This window comes from Coregonus clupeaformis, chromosome 34 (genome assembly GCF_020615455.1).
Source record: "Coregonus clupeaformis isolate EN_2021a chromosome 34, ASM2061545v1, whole genome shotgun sequence".
Classification (NCBI taxonomy): domain Eukaryota; kingdom Metazoa; phylum Chordata; class Actinopteri; order Salmoniformes; family Salmonidae; genus Coregonus; species Coregonus clupeaformis.
The window spans coordinates 16,834,205-16,850,934 of NC_059225.1; the positions used below are offsets into that span (position 1 = coordinate 16,834,205).

The 16,730-nt window shown below is 43.1% G+C and overlaps 1 protein-coding gene across 1 annotated transcript; it reads left to right on the plus strand.

Annotated features, from left to right (window-relative positions):
* Positions 1-864: 864 nt before the first annotated feature.
* tfr1b (transferrin receptor 1b) lies at positions 865-16,683 on the plus strand. The gene is made up of 18 exons (XM_041861724.2): positions 865-953; positions 3,925-3,976; positions 4,072-4,291; positions 4,402-4,579; positions 4,773-4,910; positions 5,001-5,088; positions 5,284-5,412; positions 5,483-5,575; positions 5,729-5,868; positions 5,939-6,108; positions 6,302-6,421; positions 9,122-9,207; positions 9,385-9,448; positions 9,555-9,702; positions 9,788-9,878; positions 13,575-13,796; positions 13,879-14,028; positions 14,181-16,683. The coding sequence occupies exons 2-18, from the start codon at positions 3,932-3,934 to the stop codon at positions 14,391-14,393; spliced, it is 2,295 nt and encodes a 764-aa protein (XP_041717658.1). The 5' UTR covers positions 865-953; positions 3,925-3,931; the 3' UTR covers positions 14,394-16,683.
* Positions 16,684-16,730: the final 47 nt, after the last annotated feature.

Consider the following 16,730-nt stretch of genomic DNA (forward strand, 5'->3'; position numbering starts at 1 on the left):
AGGAGATGTTCACCCCTCGGCGTCCAGACTGCAAATGAATCGCGCATGCGGGAAGCCGCCGCTGGCTGATCCTGCCCTGGCTTACATTCAGGGCGGAATGTAAATGTAAAACATTTTAAAAAACAAGAATCGACAGAAGAAAGGTCATTTGTAGTTCTAAACATATTTAGGGTGTTTTTTTACTCACTTTTTGTCTCTCCCACAACATTATTCCTCTTTCCTACAGCGTCCATCATAATTACATGCACATGGCCAATTATGCAAATTAGGTGATGACGTCATTTAGCGACTTCTAGCGACTTTTAGGACAGCCAATAGCTACTTTCCTTACTGAGGAGTTGGCAACACTGAAACGTGGTTACATACGGTAACCTTCGTTTTATTGATCTGTCGTCAGTGTCAGTAGAGTAGGCTTAGGCTACCATCGTATTAAAAAAGATTCTGCTAATTTCTCCAGTCATATATCGTGTAGTAGAATTGCATGAAATGTTTATCAAAGCCCTATACATTTTTTGTCCACTCTGTTCATAACAGATTTTAGTTTTGGGAACATAAAACGGTATAGAGATGTTTCATGAATGTCGGCCAAAGCCAGTGGTCTTCCAATTCAATTTTCAATTTAAGGGGCTTTATTGGCATGGGAAACATATGTTTACATTGCAAAAGCAAGTGAAATGGATAAACAAACGTGAAATAAATAATACAAAGTGAACAGTAAATATTACACTAACACAAGTTCCAAAAGAATAAAGACATTTCAAATGTCATATTTGGTAGTGAGTTTTAACGTCAAGCGGATGCTTCACATTTTATACATCCAGTGACATATCTGTCTCACTGATCTATCCGTGGCGTACGTGATCCCGGAAGTACCGCCAAGCACGCATCATTCTTCAAAAGGACAGGGAAGGTTGCCGGAGAGAGTAGAGAGGGCAGACACTCAGCAGAGAAAGGTGAGATAATAATATGATTATGTAGCAAGCTAGCTAACACCAGAGTTTTATCCAACAGTCGCTTTTTTTTCTACTGATAAGCTGTAGATAGCAAAGATCGCTGAGCTAACATAGATATAGCTGCGATGCAACCAAGAAGGTTTTTACATTGTGCTGAACTGTAAAACTCTTGCTTACATCGAAACTATCTTAGCTAGCTACTGTATCTGTGTGTCTGGAACGTGAACTAGTTAAAGTTAACTAACGCTAGCTAGCTAACATTTTATAGATATAAATCCCTTTAAAGTTGTCAATGATAATCATGAAAAAAAAAATATGGCTAGCTATCTATGCTATGGTAGCCACGTGAGCCAGGCCTGTCAGTCAATACGATGTCCTTGCCATAGACGTCTTAAACCGTCTCTGCCTCTAATCAAACTAGGTACTTATTTTAGCTAACTCCTAATACAGTATTTCAATCTACACTGTTAAACTGTAGTTTGGTCGTAAGTTGGTGGTCCTCTGTAGGTCAATTGGTAGAGCATGGCGCTTGTAACGCCAGGGTAGTGGGTTCGATCCCCGGGACCACCCATAAGTAAAAATGAATGCACACATGACTGTAAGTCGCTTTGGATAAAAGCGTCTGCTAAATGGCATATTATTATAAGTCTCTAAGGACATCTGGCAGATGGATCTTATAACTATGGCTTCCTCTATGTGCACAGTCATTGACGATCAGGAAGTGACAGCTCTGACCTTGATGGTATGGGTAGGGTTATCAAAGCGATACTATAAATGATCTCAGCGGATGGGTACTGCTAGCTTGTTAGCAACCATATGAAATATCATATGCCATGGGAGAGACAGCTCAATATCATTATTATTAGCTAACTAGGTAACATAATCTGGTCTAGCTGGACATGATGATGATAAAGAAGATGTGGATTACTGTGTCTTAACTCTTCATTATTCAAGAAGGTGCGTGTGTGTTTTTGGTATAGGGCTCCTGGTTCTCTAGAGCCTCTTATCCCTGAGCCTACTAGGTGAAGAAGAATGTGTAGATGTGCCCTTGAGCAAGGCACTTAACCCCAATTGCTCCTGTAAATTGCTCTGGATAAGAAAGTCTGCTAAATGACTAAAATGTAAAACATTTTTAGTCTGTCAGGGGGATATACTTGTGATGCTGACATGGTGTGTGTGGGCGTGTAGAACTGTTTCTAAGGGGTGTGTGTTCTGCCAACCACAAGGAAACGGCGGGAGAACTGATGTATAATTTCCTGGTTCTCACTTGGCTACGCCCCCCTCAGAAGCAGATTAGAGAGGAATAATTTTCAGTTGATGGTGTGAGTTTCTTAGCCTTGCCCTTGCCCCAGATCTGTTTGATGCTGTGACTATGAGTTTCTCACTTAGTTTTGTTATTTGTGTGTGTGTGTTGGCTCCAGTGTGAGAGAAGGCCAAGGTCCAGACTACTGTTGAGACTTAGCAAGGTTAGGGAGGAATAGAGAGGTCTGTCTCTGTGTGTGATCATTTCTTATGTTGAGTCACCTGGTGTCAGTTGGTAGCATAAGTATTTCTGTGTCAGTTTGTGGCTTTGATTGTAACTTCCTGCCTGAAGCAACCTGAGCTTGACACATACATGCCACACAGACACACCTAAACTCTGTATTTATTTACAGTACAAAATATTCCTGGGCCTGATGGTGTAGCTCAGGTATAGAGAATGGCTGTTCTGTTTTGTTTTTACAGTACAGCCCTCTTCTCCATGAATGGTTTATTAATTCCCTCCACCTTGAAGTGTGAAACATGATGGAAATTCTGTCATGCCCATGATGCTTACACCAATCATGTGACTTTAAGTCCATGAGGGGGAGTGAAGAGGTGCAGACTAGAGCTCTTCACAGATCCACCTGTACTCGAATACCCGAGACCCGATCCGGGACTCAAGTGGATCTGGATCCAGAATTCTAAATAATGTTGCGGGTCTGGGTTGGATCTGATATGATTGTCATATATCTCGGGTATATGCAAATTTAACTGACTTGTCAAGAAGGGCCCATACTGATCCGAACTGGACTGCTGCAGTAGAGCGAGAGGGAGAGATGAGTTTGATCCTTTAAGCTAGTGCTCTTGCTTTTCACGAGAGTGGAGCATGTAGCTTGTTGTGGGCCAATCATGAGTTATCAAATTGGTAATAGGCTGTAATCATAGAGCCTCGCTCCATGTGTGTCAAAAGTAAGGAGATATCTAATCAATGGAAGATGGAATTAAAATGACGTAATTAAAAGAGAAGGATAGGCTACAATGACCAAGAGCCAATAGATAGGCTGCTACTTACTATTCTGAATGGAGTTGTTGTTATTTGTAACTGTAGGATTAGAAAGCGCATGCGCACTGTAGCCTCAGTTAGCCTAGCTAGCTAACATTAGCTACCTTAACTAGCTTCTCCCAGTTTGATGCAGTGAAGACAAGTACTAAGTAATCATTTATTTTTTATATTTTTTTACATTTTTAATAGATGGTCTTATCCAGACCGACTTACAGTTAGTGAGTGCATACATTATACATTCTGGCCCCCCAGATGCTAAAAACCTAGCTACGGCAGCTATTAGTCTACTATAGCCCCTCCCCGCCTGCTAGAGCGGCACGTCTCTCCCTCCGCTTTATCAGTTCTGGTTAATAAAGTAGCTTATAAAATGACTTTTCTGCTGCTTCCCTCACTCTGATCGGGTCTATACGGAACGGTTCTAGTTGTCCATTTGGAACGGGTCTCTATTTTTTATTTATGCATATCGTGTCCGGGTGGGAAAGCCCCAGGTCCAACTTTCTTTTTGGACCTGTGAACACCTCTAGTGCAGACTTCAGGGAGAAGAGAGAGAAACGGAATGAGGATATAAGCTCATAAATGACTTTCGACTAACCTTTCCTCTCTCTCTTTCTTTCAATGCCCTTCTCACCCTCTGTCTTCTACATCCCTGTCTTTGCTTCTCTCCAGATTCACCATGGCAGCAACTATTAATCAAGCCAGGTCGGGGCTTTTCAAAATGGTAAGCGTCTCTCAAACACACAAACAATTTGCCTCAGACCCCCACAAACACATAAAATCTCTTTCTCTCCCCCTCTTTGTTTCGTGTGTGTGTAGTTTAAGAGTGAGCGGTACAGCAGCTTCACTCTGCAGTCAGATGGAGAGAGAGACGGAGGGAGCCACTTGGAGGTGAAGCTGTCTGATGTCATAGATGACCACGCCCCCTCTGAGCAGGCGAGCCAACCAGGGGGCTCGCACTCCTACAGGCCCCGCCCCCAGCGGAACTACTGCAAAGTGTGTTACCTGGCCCTTGGAACCCTCTTCATCTTCATCATCGGTACATACTCTTCCTCACTCTCTCTCTTATGTCTTTGTCCCAGGTGAACTGGGTGACACAAAATTAACTTGCCTTCTCTCTAACCAATTCCTGCCTCCTCTCTGTTTCAGGTTATCTGATTGGCTATGTGAGCCACCGTTCTCCTCGCCAGGAGCCAATCCCTTGTGATTCTGAGCAGGAAGTAAGCGTGGCTGAGATGGCTGTAGTAGATTCCGCTCTATCCTGGACCGACATCACCAGCATGCTGGCACAGAAACTGACTCCTGACGCCTTCAACAGCAGACTGAGGTACACACACACACACACACACACACACACACAGCTGAAAAGACTAATTAACTAAACTGTCCTCTGTCGCTCTCTGTCTGTCTGTCGCTCTCTGTCTGTCTGTCGCTCTCTGTCTGTCTGTCGCTCTCTCTCTCTCTCTCTCTTTGTGTCTCTCTCTCTCTCTTTGTGTCTCTCTCGCTCTCTCTCTGTGCAGTGATGTTGAACAGCCAGATCACGCGGCAGGGAGCATTGCAGACAACACATTGGGAGAACATGTGTTTAAAAGCTTTAAGAATCTGGAGATGGAGCCCTGGACTGACATACACTATGTCCAACTACAGACACTCAACAGGTACTCACACACACATACTCTGTCTCGTACACACACGCATAATTCCACTTTGCTTCTAACGGTCTCTCCTCCAATCCCCTTTCCCCACAGTGAGAAGCCAAACCGTGTACTGATTGGCCAAGAGGAGTTGTGCCAGCCTAAGGGCTATCTGGCCTATAGCGCCACAGGAAAAGTGAAGGTCAGCCAATCAATGTCCACATTGACTGATGATCTTTTTGATATTTTGGGCCAATATAATCTGTTACGGTTAAATGCTTGGAAAGGGACATGTTTTTAACATATCATGTTTGTAACATATTTTCTGCCACATTGGATGTTTGCAATCACAGTTGTTGCCTGAATCTCACAAGGATGAATTGTTTTGTGTGTGCAGGGCAAGGCAGTGTATGGTAACTATGGGAGACAGGAGGACTTGATGCTGCTGCTACGGACTCTGAAGGTTGAGCTGAACGGCACCGTGATTCTACTGAGAGCTACAGGACAGATCAGCCTGGCACAGCAGGTGTGGTGTGTGTGTATGTGATAGAATATGTAACAGTGGATTTTGGTGTACTTACGTGTGTTTGTTTCAGGTGGCTAATGTAGCCGCATTGGGAGTATCTGCTGTGTTGATTTACCCCGACACTAAAGACTACAAGTTACAAACTACTGAACGATACGGACATGTGAGTACACACACAAACACACACACACACCACTACAGGGTGAATCTTATGTAGTGGTGATTACCGAGGCTGATCCAGAGGTACTGCTTCAACTGCAACCCTTTGAAGTTATATCTGGTGTTCTAGCTCTGATTCTGTGACGTTCTCCTGTAGGTCCATCTAGGTTCTGGAGACCCCTATACTCCTGGGTTCCCCTCCTTCAACCACACCCAGTTCCCTCCCACCCAGTCCTCTGGTCTGCCCACTGTACTGGCCCAAAGCATTACTGCTGCCACTGCTGCCAAGATACTAACGTAAGACCTCACACTCACAGACACACAGACACACAGACACTCATGCCTAACTGTGTGTCTCTCTCCCCAGACGTATAGGTGGGCCTGAGGCTCCTCACAGTTTTATAGGCGAACTGGACAATGTGAAGTACACCCTGGGAGGGGCCAGTAGTGATGATGTCACAGTGGAGGTGAACAACGTGTTGCAGGACACAGAGATCCACAACGTCTTTGGAGTCATCAAGGGCTTCACTGAGCCAGGTACGTGTGTGACCCCAGCAGGAAAACGAGCCTAGGACCCTGGCGTTGCTAACACCGTGCTCTTTCCAACCGAGGCACGCAGACCACTCCAAAATACTATCTATGAACGCTTCATTTTTAGGAGCAATGTTTCATCGCTATGCATGGTGCTTGTGTTAGTGAGTGAGTTTTGTGTTAATTTTATTGTATGTAGATCGATACGTGGTACTGGGGGCTCAGAGGGATGCGTGGGGTCCAGGCTACGCTAAAGCTACTGTCGGGACCACACTGCTGCTGGAGCTGGCTAGAGCTGTGTCTGAGATGGTACACACAGGTAACACACATGTCAATACATTAACACATACACATCAATGCATTAACACACACACACACACACATCAATACACACATCAATGCATACACACACACATCAATGTATACACACACACACACACACACATCAATGCATTAACACATACACACACACACATCAATACACACATCAATGCATACACACACACATCAATGCATACACACACACACACACATCAATGCATTACCACACACACATCAATACTATGGAACGCCGTTTGGGTCTTTGTGTGTCAAAAAAGATACGTCAAATAACACTATTTGACGCGTCAAATAACTAAATTCTATTATAGAATGTTGTGCGTGCTGAATTTGCACGTGCAAGCCAAGCACCACCACTATGATCAGTAGCACTGTCAAAGCTGTACAAAAAAAACAAGTCTGCAAACAAGCACACACACCGGCCACAATTCGTTTACAATACTGCGTTGGTAATATGGCATTATTTGTTTGACCGAATGGGAAAACGTCTGTGTGAGCATTTGAAATAAGATCAGTATCAAAACAATTTGCAAATATCTTTGATACAGATGTTTTTAGAAACATCTGGGGTAGCTAGCTAGCTTTGGTATGGTACCATCCTAGCTAGCACCAATGCAACCAGCCTGAAAACAATGACCAGTAGAAACTGCAGTCATTTTCAATATTCTTAGCAATGATTTAGGGATCCATGTGAGTAAGTATTAACCCTGTTGCCCAACGCTAACGTTATAAGCAGCCTGCTAGCTTCAGGGAGGCTTGACCGGACTGGGTTATTTGTTGAGAAGCTAGCCACAATAAGGATTAGCCACAATAGTGGAATTTGCGGTTCGCCTTCAAAATAAAGGTCCCTCTTTGAAAGTGACGCAAATTGTTATAAAATCAAATTGTATTGGTCACATACCCATGTTATTGCGGGTGTAGCTAAATGCTTGTGTTTCTACAATTGGTGGAATCATGCCATATTTAGACTAGATAATGTTAAACAAGGTTTGTGTGTTGGAATGTGGAGCGATGAAATGGGGTATCAGTGTACTCGGTGACACCCACAGAACACAACTGTGAAGAGTTTACGCAAATATTAGCATCGTAGCTCTTATTGCAGGACTTTGGCTGTGGGAAATCACCTCACCAGTGAGCCTATGGTGCGTATTGACATTCATATTGCCCTGTACAGCCTTACCTAAGGATTTGGGATCAATGAAATGGGGTATCAGTCTATTCAGTACCCAAGTGCTTTTTACCCAAAGTCCTAAAGTCCTCCTCAGTTATCAGACTGCAAAACATCCACGTTGTATTGTTTTTCCTCTGGAATAGTGTTCAATACACACAGCTGCCTTGAGATCATTGACAAGATCCTCCCGTGTAGTTCTGGGCTGATTCCTCACCGTTCTCATGATCATTGCAACTCCACGAGGTGAGATCTTGCATGGAACCCCAGGCCGAGGGAGATTGACAGTTATTTTGTGTTTCTTCCATTTGCGAAAAATCGCACCTGCTGCTTGGCGATGGTCTTGTAGCCCACTCCAGCCTTGTGTAGGTCTACAATCTTGTCCCTGACATCCGTGGAGAGCTCTTTGGTCTTGGCCATGGTGGAGAGTTTGGAATCTGATTGATTGATTGCTTCTGTGGACAGGTGTCTTTTATACAGGTAACAAACTGAGATTAGGAGCACTCCCTTTAAGAGTGTGCTCCTAATCTCAGCTCGTTACCTGTATAAAAGACACCTGGGAGCCAGAAATCTTTTTGATTGAGAGGGGGTCAAATACTTATTTCCCTCATTAAAATGCAAATCAATTTTGTAACATTTTTGACATGCGTTTTTCTGGATTTTTTTGTTGTTATTCTGTCTCTCACTGTTCAAATAAACCTACCATTAAAATTATAAACTGATCATTTCTTTGTCAGTGGGCAAACGTACAAAATCAACAGGGGATCAAATACTTTTTTCCCTCACTGTATGTATGTATACTGAGATCATGTGACACTTAGATTGCATACAGGTGGACTTTATTTAACTAATTATGTGACTTCTGAAAGTAATTGGTTGCACCAGATCTTATTTAGGGGCTTCATAGCAAAGGGGTGAATACATATGCACGCACCACTTTTCCATTATTTTATTTTTTTGAGGAGGAAAAAAATAATTTCACTTCACCAATTTTGAGTATTTTGTGTATGACCATTACATTAAATAAAAATTAAAATCCATTTAAATCACAGGTGGTAATGCAACAAAATAGGAAAAATGCCAAGGGGGATGAATACTTTTGCAAGGCGCTGTACATTTTTTATGAACATGTTAAATTATGTGATGTGCAGTCATATTCAGGTCCTGATTGGTGTTATTTGACATGTATCTTTTTTGACACTCAGAGACACAAATGGCGTTCCATACAATACGTTAACACACATCAATGCATTGACACACACACATCAATGCATTCACACACACACACACATCAACACACACATCCACACACACATCAACACACACGCATCAACACACACACATCAACACATCAACACACACACATCAACGCAAACATCAATGCGTTAACACACACACACACATTGGCATTAACACTCATGAACGTCAACACATTAACACACGTCAATGCATCAACACAATCTCTCACACACACACACACACACATTCTGACATTTGTGTGTGTGTGTGTAGATGGTTTCCGTCCCAGGAGGAGTCTGGTGTTTGCCAGTTGGAGTGCAGGAGAGTACGGCAGTGTTGGAGCTACAGAGTGGCTGGAGGTGAGAACTACACACACACACACACACACTATGGGTGGAACGTTCCTCTTCAGGATAAGGCAGTGTTTCAGCTAACGGTATTTGATGAGAACAATATGTCTCTGCATGGCGCTGATTGGACCAGCCTCTAAAGTAGCAGTGTGTCATATTTAATGGTGTGTGTGTGTTCCTCTCCAGGGTTACCTCTCCTCTCTGGACAAAAGAGCTTTCACCTACATCAGCCTGGACGGCGTAGTCACTGGTGAGTGTACACACACACCACCAAAATACTTCATAAAGTATATGCTAAATGGCATATTATATTATAAAGTATCCTTTTAATATACGTGTGTGGGTGTGATCCTCAGGAAAAGCTGATGTTAAAGTGTCTGCCAGTCCCCTGCTCTACAGCCTTCTGCAAAGCACCATGAAAGAGGTGAAGAATCCCATTGGTTTTGGAGAGTCTGGGAAGTCTCTGTATGATCAGGTGTCTGGAGTCAACTTTGAGAAGGCAGTGTGAGTACGCCACACCTATCACTCCAATGATATATCACTCCAATGATATGTGTGTACAGTGGGCCTAATGTGTGTGTGTTATCAGGTTTGAGCCCATGCAGATGGAAGACTCTGCATATCCGTTCCTGGCCTTCTCTGGAATCCCCTCTCTCTCCTTCCGCTTCGTCTCTGAGAAGGTGAGACACACACACACACTGTCAGGTTTGGATGTGTTTACAAATGGTTCAATAACCCGTCTCTAATACAGGGGTGGGGGTAACCTAGATTTCTCTCTCTAATATATATATATACACAGTGAGGGAAATATGTTTTTGACCCCCTCTCAATCAGAAAGATTTCTGGCTCCCAGGTGTCTTTTATAGAGGTAATGAGCTGAGATTAGGAGCACACTCTTAAAGGGAGTGCTCCTAATCTCAGTTTGTTACCTGTATAAAAGACACCTGTCCACAGAAGCAATCAATCAATCAGATTCCAAACTCTCCACCATGGCCAAGACCAAAGAGCTCTCCAATGATGTCAGGGACAAGATTGTAGACCTACACAAGGCTGGAGTGGGCTACAAGACCATCGCCAAGCAGCTTGGTGAGAAGGTGACAACAGTTGGTGCGATTCTTCGCAAATGGAAGAAACACAAAATAACTGTCAATCTCCCTCGGCCTGGGGCTCCATGCAAGATCTCACCTCGTGGAGTTGCAATGTTCATGAGAACGGTGAGGAATCAGCCCAGAACTACACGGGAGGATCTTGTCAATGATCTTAAGGCAGCTGGGACCATAGTCACCAAGAAAACAATTGGTAACACACTAGCCGTGAAGGACTGAAATCCTGCAGCGCCCGCAAGGTCCCCCTGCTCAAGAAAGCACATATACAGGGCCGTCTGAGGTTTGCCAATGAACATCTGAAAGATTCAGAGGAGAACTGGGTGAAAGTGTTGTGGTCAAATGAGACCAAAATCGAGCTCTTTGGCATCAACTCAACTCGTCGTGTTTGGATGAGGAGGAATGCTGCCTATGACCCCAAGAACACCATCCCCACCGTCAAACATTGAGGTGGAAACATTATGCTTTGGGGGTGTTTTTCGGCTAAGGGGACAGGACAACTTCGCCGCATCAAAGGGACGATGGACGGGGCCATGTACCGTCATCTTGGGTGAGAACCTCCTTCCCTCAGCCAGGGCATTGAAAATGGGTCATGGATGGGTATTCCAGCATGACAATGACCCAAAACACACGGCCAAGGCAACAAAGGAGTGGCTCAAGAAGAAGCACATTAAGGTCCTGGAGTGGCCTTGCCAGTCTCCAGACCTTAATCCCATAGAAAATCTGTAGAGGGAGCTGACGGTTCGAGTTGCCAAACGTCAGGATCGAAACCTTAATGACTTGGAGAAGGTCTGCAAAGAGGAGTGGAACAAAATCCCTCCTGAGATGTGTGCAAACCTGGTGGCCAACTACAAGAAACGTCTGACCTCTGTGATTGCCAACAAGGGTTTTGCCACCAAGTACTAATTCATGTTTTGCAGAGGGGTCAAATAATTATTTCCCTCATTAAAATGCAAATCAATTTATACCATTTTTTACATGCGTTTTTCTGGATATCTTTGTTGTTATTCTGTCTCTCACTGTTCAAATAAACCTACCATTAAAATTATAGACTGATCATGTCTTTGTCAGTGGGCAAACGTACAAAATCAGCAGGGGATCAAATACTTTTTTCCCTCACTATATATATATATATCTATCTATTACTACCAATCAAAAGTTTGGACACACATACTCATTCAAGGGTTTTTCTTTATTTTTTATTATTTTTTACATTGTAGAATAATAGTGAAGACATCAAAACTATGAAATAACACATGAAATCATGTAGTAACCAAAAAAGTGTTAAACAATTCAAAATATATTTGAGATTCTTCAAATAGCCACCATTTGCCTTGACGACAGCTTTGCACACTCTTGGGATTCTCTCAACCATCTTCATGAGGTAGTCACCTGGAATACATTTCAATTAACAGGTGTGCCTTCTTAAAAGTTAATTTGTGGAATTTATTTCCTTCTTAATGCGTTTGAGCCAATCACTTGTGTTGTAACAAGGTAGGGGTGGTATACAGAAGATAGCCCTATTTGGTAAAACACCAAGTCCATATTATGGCAAGAACAGCTCAAATAAGCAAAGAGAAACGACAGTCCATCATTACTTTAAGACATGAAGGTCAGTTAATAGGGAAAATGTCAAGAACTTTGAAAGTTTCTTCAAGTGCAGTCGCAAAAACCATCAAGCGCTATGATGAAACTGGCTCTCATGAGGACCGCCACAGGAATGGAAGACCCAGAGTTACCTCTGCTGCAGAGGATAAGTTCATTAGAGTTACCAGCCTAAGAAATTGCAGCCCAAATAAATGCTTCACAGAGTTCAAGTAACAGACACATCTCAACATCAACTGTTCAGAGGAGACTGTGAATCCGGCCTTCATGGTCGGATTGCTGCAAAGAAACCACTACTAAAGGACACCAATAAGAAGAAGAGACTTGCTTGGGCCAAGAAACACGAGCAATGGACATTAGACCGGTGGAAATTATAGTAAAAATAAAGACAAACCCTTGAATGAGTAGGTGTCCAAACTGTTGACTGGTATATACAGTACCAGTCAAAAGTGTGGGCACACCTACTCATTCATGGGTTTTTCTTTATTTTTACAATTTTCTACATTGTAGAATAATAGTGAAGACATCAAAACTATGAAATAACACATATGGAATCATGTAGTAACCAAAAAAGTGTTAAACAAATCAAAATATATTTTATATTTGGGATTCTTCAAAGTAGCCACCCTTTGCCTTGATGACAGCTTTGCACACTCTTGGCATTCTCTCAACCAGCTTTACCTGGAATGCTTTTCCAACAGTCTTAAAGGAGTTCCCACACGTGCTGAGCACTTGTTGGCAGCTGTTCCTTCAGTCTGCGGTCCGACTCATCCCAAACCATCTCAATTGGGTTGATGTCGGGGGATTGTGGAAGCCAGGTCATCTGATGCAGCACTCAATCACTCTCCTTATTGGTCAAATAGCCCTTACACAGCCTGGAGGTGTGTTGGGTCATTGTCCTGTTGAAAAACAAATGATAGTCCCACTAAGCCCAAACCAGATGGGATGGCGTATCGCTGCATAATGCTGTGGTAGCCATGCTGGTTAAGTGTGCCTCAAATTCTAAATAAATCAGTGTCACCAGCAAAGCACCCCCACACCATAACACCACCACCTCCATGCTTTACGGTGGGAAATACACATGCGGAAATCATCCGTTCACCCACACCGCGTCTCACAAAGACACAGCAGTTGGAACCAAAAATCCCAAATTTGGACTCCAGACCAAAGGACAAATTTCCACTGGTCTAATGTCCATTGCTCGTGTTTCTTGGCCCAAGCAGGTCTCTTCTTCTTATTGGTGTCCTTTAGAAGTGGTTTCTTTGAAGCAATTCGACCATGAAGGCCTGAACACATTAAGAAGGAAAGAAATTCCACAAATTAACTTTTAACAAGACACACCTGTTAATTGAAATGCATTCCAGGTGACTACCTCATGAAGGGGTTAAGAGAATGCCAAGAGCGTGCAAAGCTGTCATCAAGGCAAAGGGTGGCTACTTTGAAGAATGTGAAATATAAAATAGATTTTGATTTGTTTAACACTTTTATTGGTTACTACATGATTCCATATGTGTTATTTCATTGCAATGTAGAAAACAGTAAAAATATAGAAAAACCCTTGAATGAGTAGGTGTGTCCAAACTTTTGACTGGTACTGGATTTAAATCATATTCAAATCAACTATATATGCTCTAACATTGTCTGTCTCCGTGTGTGTGTCTGTTGTAGGCTTACCCTTACTACGGCACCTCTTTTGACAACAAGGAATACCTTGGTTACGCCACCGCCCATCATCTTAGTTCCATAGCCACTGGGGCGGGATTGGTCGCAGGTCAGTTGGCGTTACGACTGGTCCACGATCACGTGCTGCGTCTGGACGTGCAATACTACAAGACGGTTCTCAGGCAATGGGTGGTCAAAATCAACCAGCGCCTCAAACAAGTCACCCGGGTTTGTTTTCATGGTTGATTTTGGTTACATTGTAGTTGTTGTTTTTGGGCACAGCCCTAATTATAATGTTATTGTGTTACAGAATGGTTCTGCGGAGGGTCTGTCAGCTAATTGGCTCATAAAGGCCATTGGGTCCTACAGTACCGCTGCTGATGACCTCAACATTGAACTACTCAACACCGACTTCACTGACACACTGGCCTGCCACAACATCAACGACCGCATGATGAGGGTGAGACGTACACACACACACAAACGCAAACCCTTGTCATCTAAACAGATCAAGGCCATAGGGCTCCAGTTTTATAGCGAACACAAGTCAGTTAGTAGTGGTTCTGTCTTGATTCATAAATGAACATTGGATTCTCCTCTCTCTGTCCACAGGTGGAACACAACCTCCTCTCACAGTTTGTCTCCCCCAAGGAGGTTCCGTTCCGCCACCTGCTGTTTGGCCATGGTTCCCACACCATGGCAGCCATGTTGGAAGGGGAGGACAGGGAGGCACTACGGACCCAGCTGGCCCTGGCCACCTGGACTCTACAGGGCTGTGCCAACGCTCTCTCTGGAGACGTCTGGGACATCGACAACCAGATCTAACACGGTCTAACTGTGTGTGAGGGGGTTCATCCTCGTTCACTTTAAAACCCAGGATGAGATGAACAGGTATTGGTCAGGAGGTATTATGTCATAAGAGACCAGGAAGTACTGTTTCCAAGTTGTTCCTTCCAGTGTCAGTCACTGGGTTGTCACTATTTATCACAGCCACAAAGTCAACATTGTCTATCGTAAAAATTCATGAAAACAAAAATTTGCTTTTTGGTCTTCATTTAAGGTTAGAATTAGGCATAATGTTAGCAGTGTGGTTAGGTTCAAAACCAGATTTTAAGAAGAGAAATTGTATAAATAATTGGGGTTTAGCCGTAATTACGACTTTGTGGCTATGATAACTAGTGATGACCCAGTCACTGGACTTCCTGAAGAATGTTGAGATTGGTGACATCACTGTCTGATCCCTCTTCATCTCACTCCCCCCCCCACCCCCAAACTTGCTCGCTAACCCCTTGGAGCCTATTTATATTTTATTTATCAGTGGCAGAGACCACTATAAATGTTTAAGTCGTTTAGTTTTTATAAAAGTTATCGGGAGCACTGCCTTCCAGACTTATGGCAGTTTCATGTCGTTAGTTTGAGTTAAGAGTTTATTTATTTATCAGTGCCAGTGCTCACTATAAATGTTTAAGTCATTTAGTTTTTATAAAAGTTATCGGGAGCTGTGCCTTCCAGACTTATGACGGGTAGGCGTTTGTTTGGCTTTTGATAAAGTTATCGTTTAATTTGATAAAGTTATCGGGAGCAGTGCCTTCCATACTTATGACAGTTATACTGTCTCCTACTACGGCAGCATCTGCTGAAGCAACAGAGTCATGTAAACAGACAGTCAAACCACCCAAGGTCCCAAGACATTTGGTTTAAATATTCCCTTTCCCGTTTGCCTTGCAGTTAAAGGGAGAACAGAATTATAATTGAGACCGACACGGAAGCGCTTTGATACGGATGAAACATTCTGAAAAACTGTCCAGCTACAGATGGTCAGACCTTTTCTGTATACACGACTCTGTTAACAGAAATACACCACCTGCTGCTACCACAATACTATGGAAACAGAAACCCGCAGCAACGGTATCACCACAAACGTGGGTACCCGACGGCGGCGGTTGTCATGACTGTCACATTTTGATTGGCTGAGTAATACAGAGTATGTTGAATTTGGCATGTTAAACATGTCACCCTATTATATAAAGCCTTAAATGGCTCTGGTCAAAAGTAGTGAACTGAATAGGGTGTAATTTCAGATGCAACATGGGCAACAACAAAAAACAGGCTCAAATCTCGCCTCTGAGCTGAATTTATAAAAGGAGCTTTATAGAGTTTTTTATATCCTGAAATAATATAATTCAGGCAGTGAAAGAGCCATATCTGTTAACCAGTCTTATTTTGCAGCGGTTTATATTTCTGATCTGAACCATTATCGGGAGCAGTGTTTTCCATAATGACAAGCATTGATGGTAGTTTTTGCCTACCAGTGTGTGTGTGTGTGTGTGTGTGTGTGTGTGTGTGTGTGTGTGTGTGTGTGTGTGTGTGTGTGTGTGTATCGGGGGCAGTGACTCCCATATTTCACTGAAGGGTGGAGTAACTTATCGGGAACAGTGTTTCCCAGAGTTTTATAACTGTATTTTTCTTTGTGTTCACAGTCTAGTATGTATGTCCTCTTTCTGTGTGTGACCTACTACTGCTCTATTGTTCCCCTCTGAACTACTTATAATGGATACCTCCTACCGGTGGAGGTTGCTGAGGGGATGACAGCTCATAATAATGGCTGGAACGGTGCAAATGGAATGGCATCATACGCATAGAAACCATGTGTTTGATACCATTCCACTTATTCTGCTTCAGCCATTACCACGAGCCCGTCCTCCCCAATTAAGGTCCCACCAACCTCCTGTGTGTCCTATGGCATGTTGCTGTATTTTCCCTTAGAAATGCAATCCCTACAACAGGTATTCCCATTCAGGCCAATAGGATTCTATTCCTATGTATTTTCCCATGCATGAATTATCAGACACTGAAACTCCTGTTGTAGCTGTCCGCTAAATGATTATTGTTCTTTTGATTATTGATCACACTGTCAATCAGGTAACTAGTAACATTTCTGTTAGACTTGTCAGTGCTAGTCTGAACTTGTACATGTTCATCTAACTGTTCTACCACTCACTTGGTGTGTGTTACAATGCTGTATGGGACAGTTTATGGGTGTTTTTAGAGGTTTTGTACTGTTAATGATTTCTATTGTTCTGTTGTGCTTCAATAAACCTTTTGGCTTAGCGTACTGGACTGTGTGTGTGTGGTTATTGATCATTAATTGTGGTTGGAAGC

Bases quoted from the DNA above. Each gene is read 5' to 3' on its own strand.
- tfr1b (XM_041861724.2), top strand. From the start codon at position 3,932: ATGGCAGCAACTATTAATCAAGCCAGGTCGGGGCTTTTCAAAATG. The intron at 5,089-5,283 runs GTCAGCCAATCA...TTGTGTGTGCAG, and splicing joins GCGCCACAGGAAAAGTGAAG to GGCAAGGCAGTGTATGGTAA. The intron at 9,449-9,554 runs GTGAGTGTACAC...TGTGATCCTCAG, and splicing joins CCTGGACGGCGTAGTCACTG to GAAAAGCTGATGTTAAAGTG.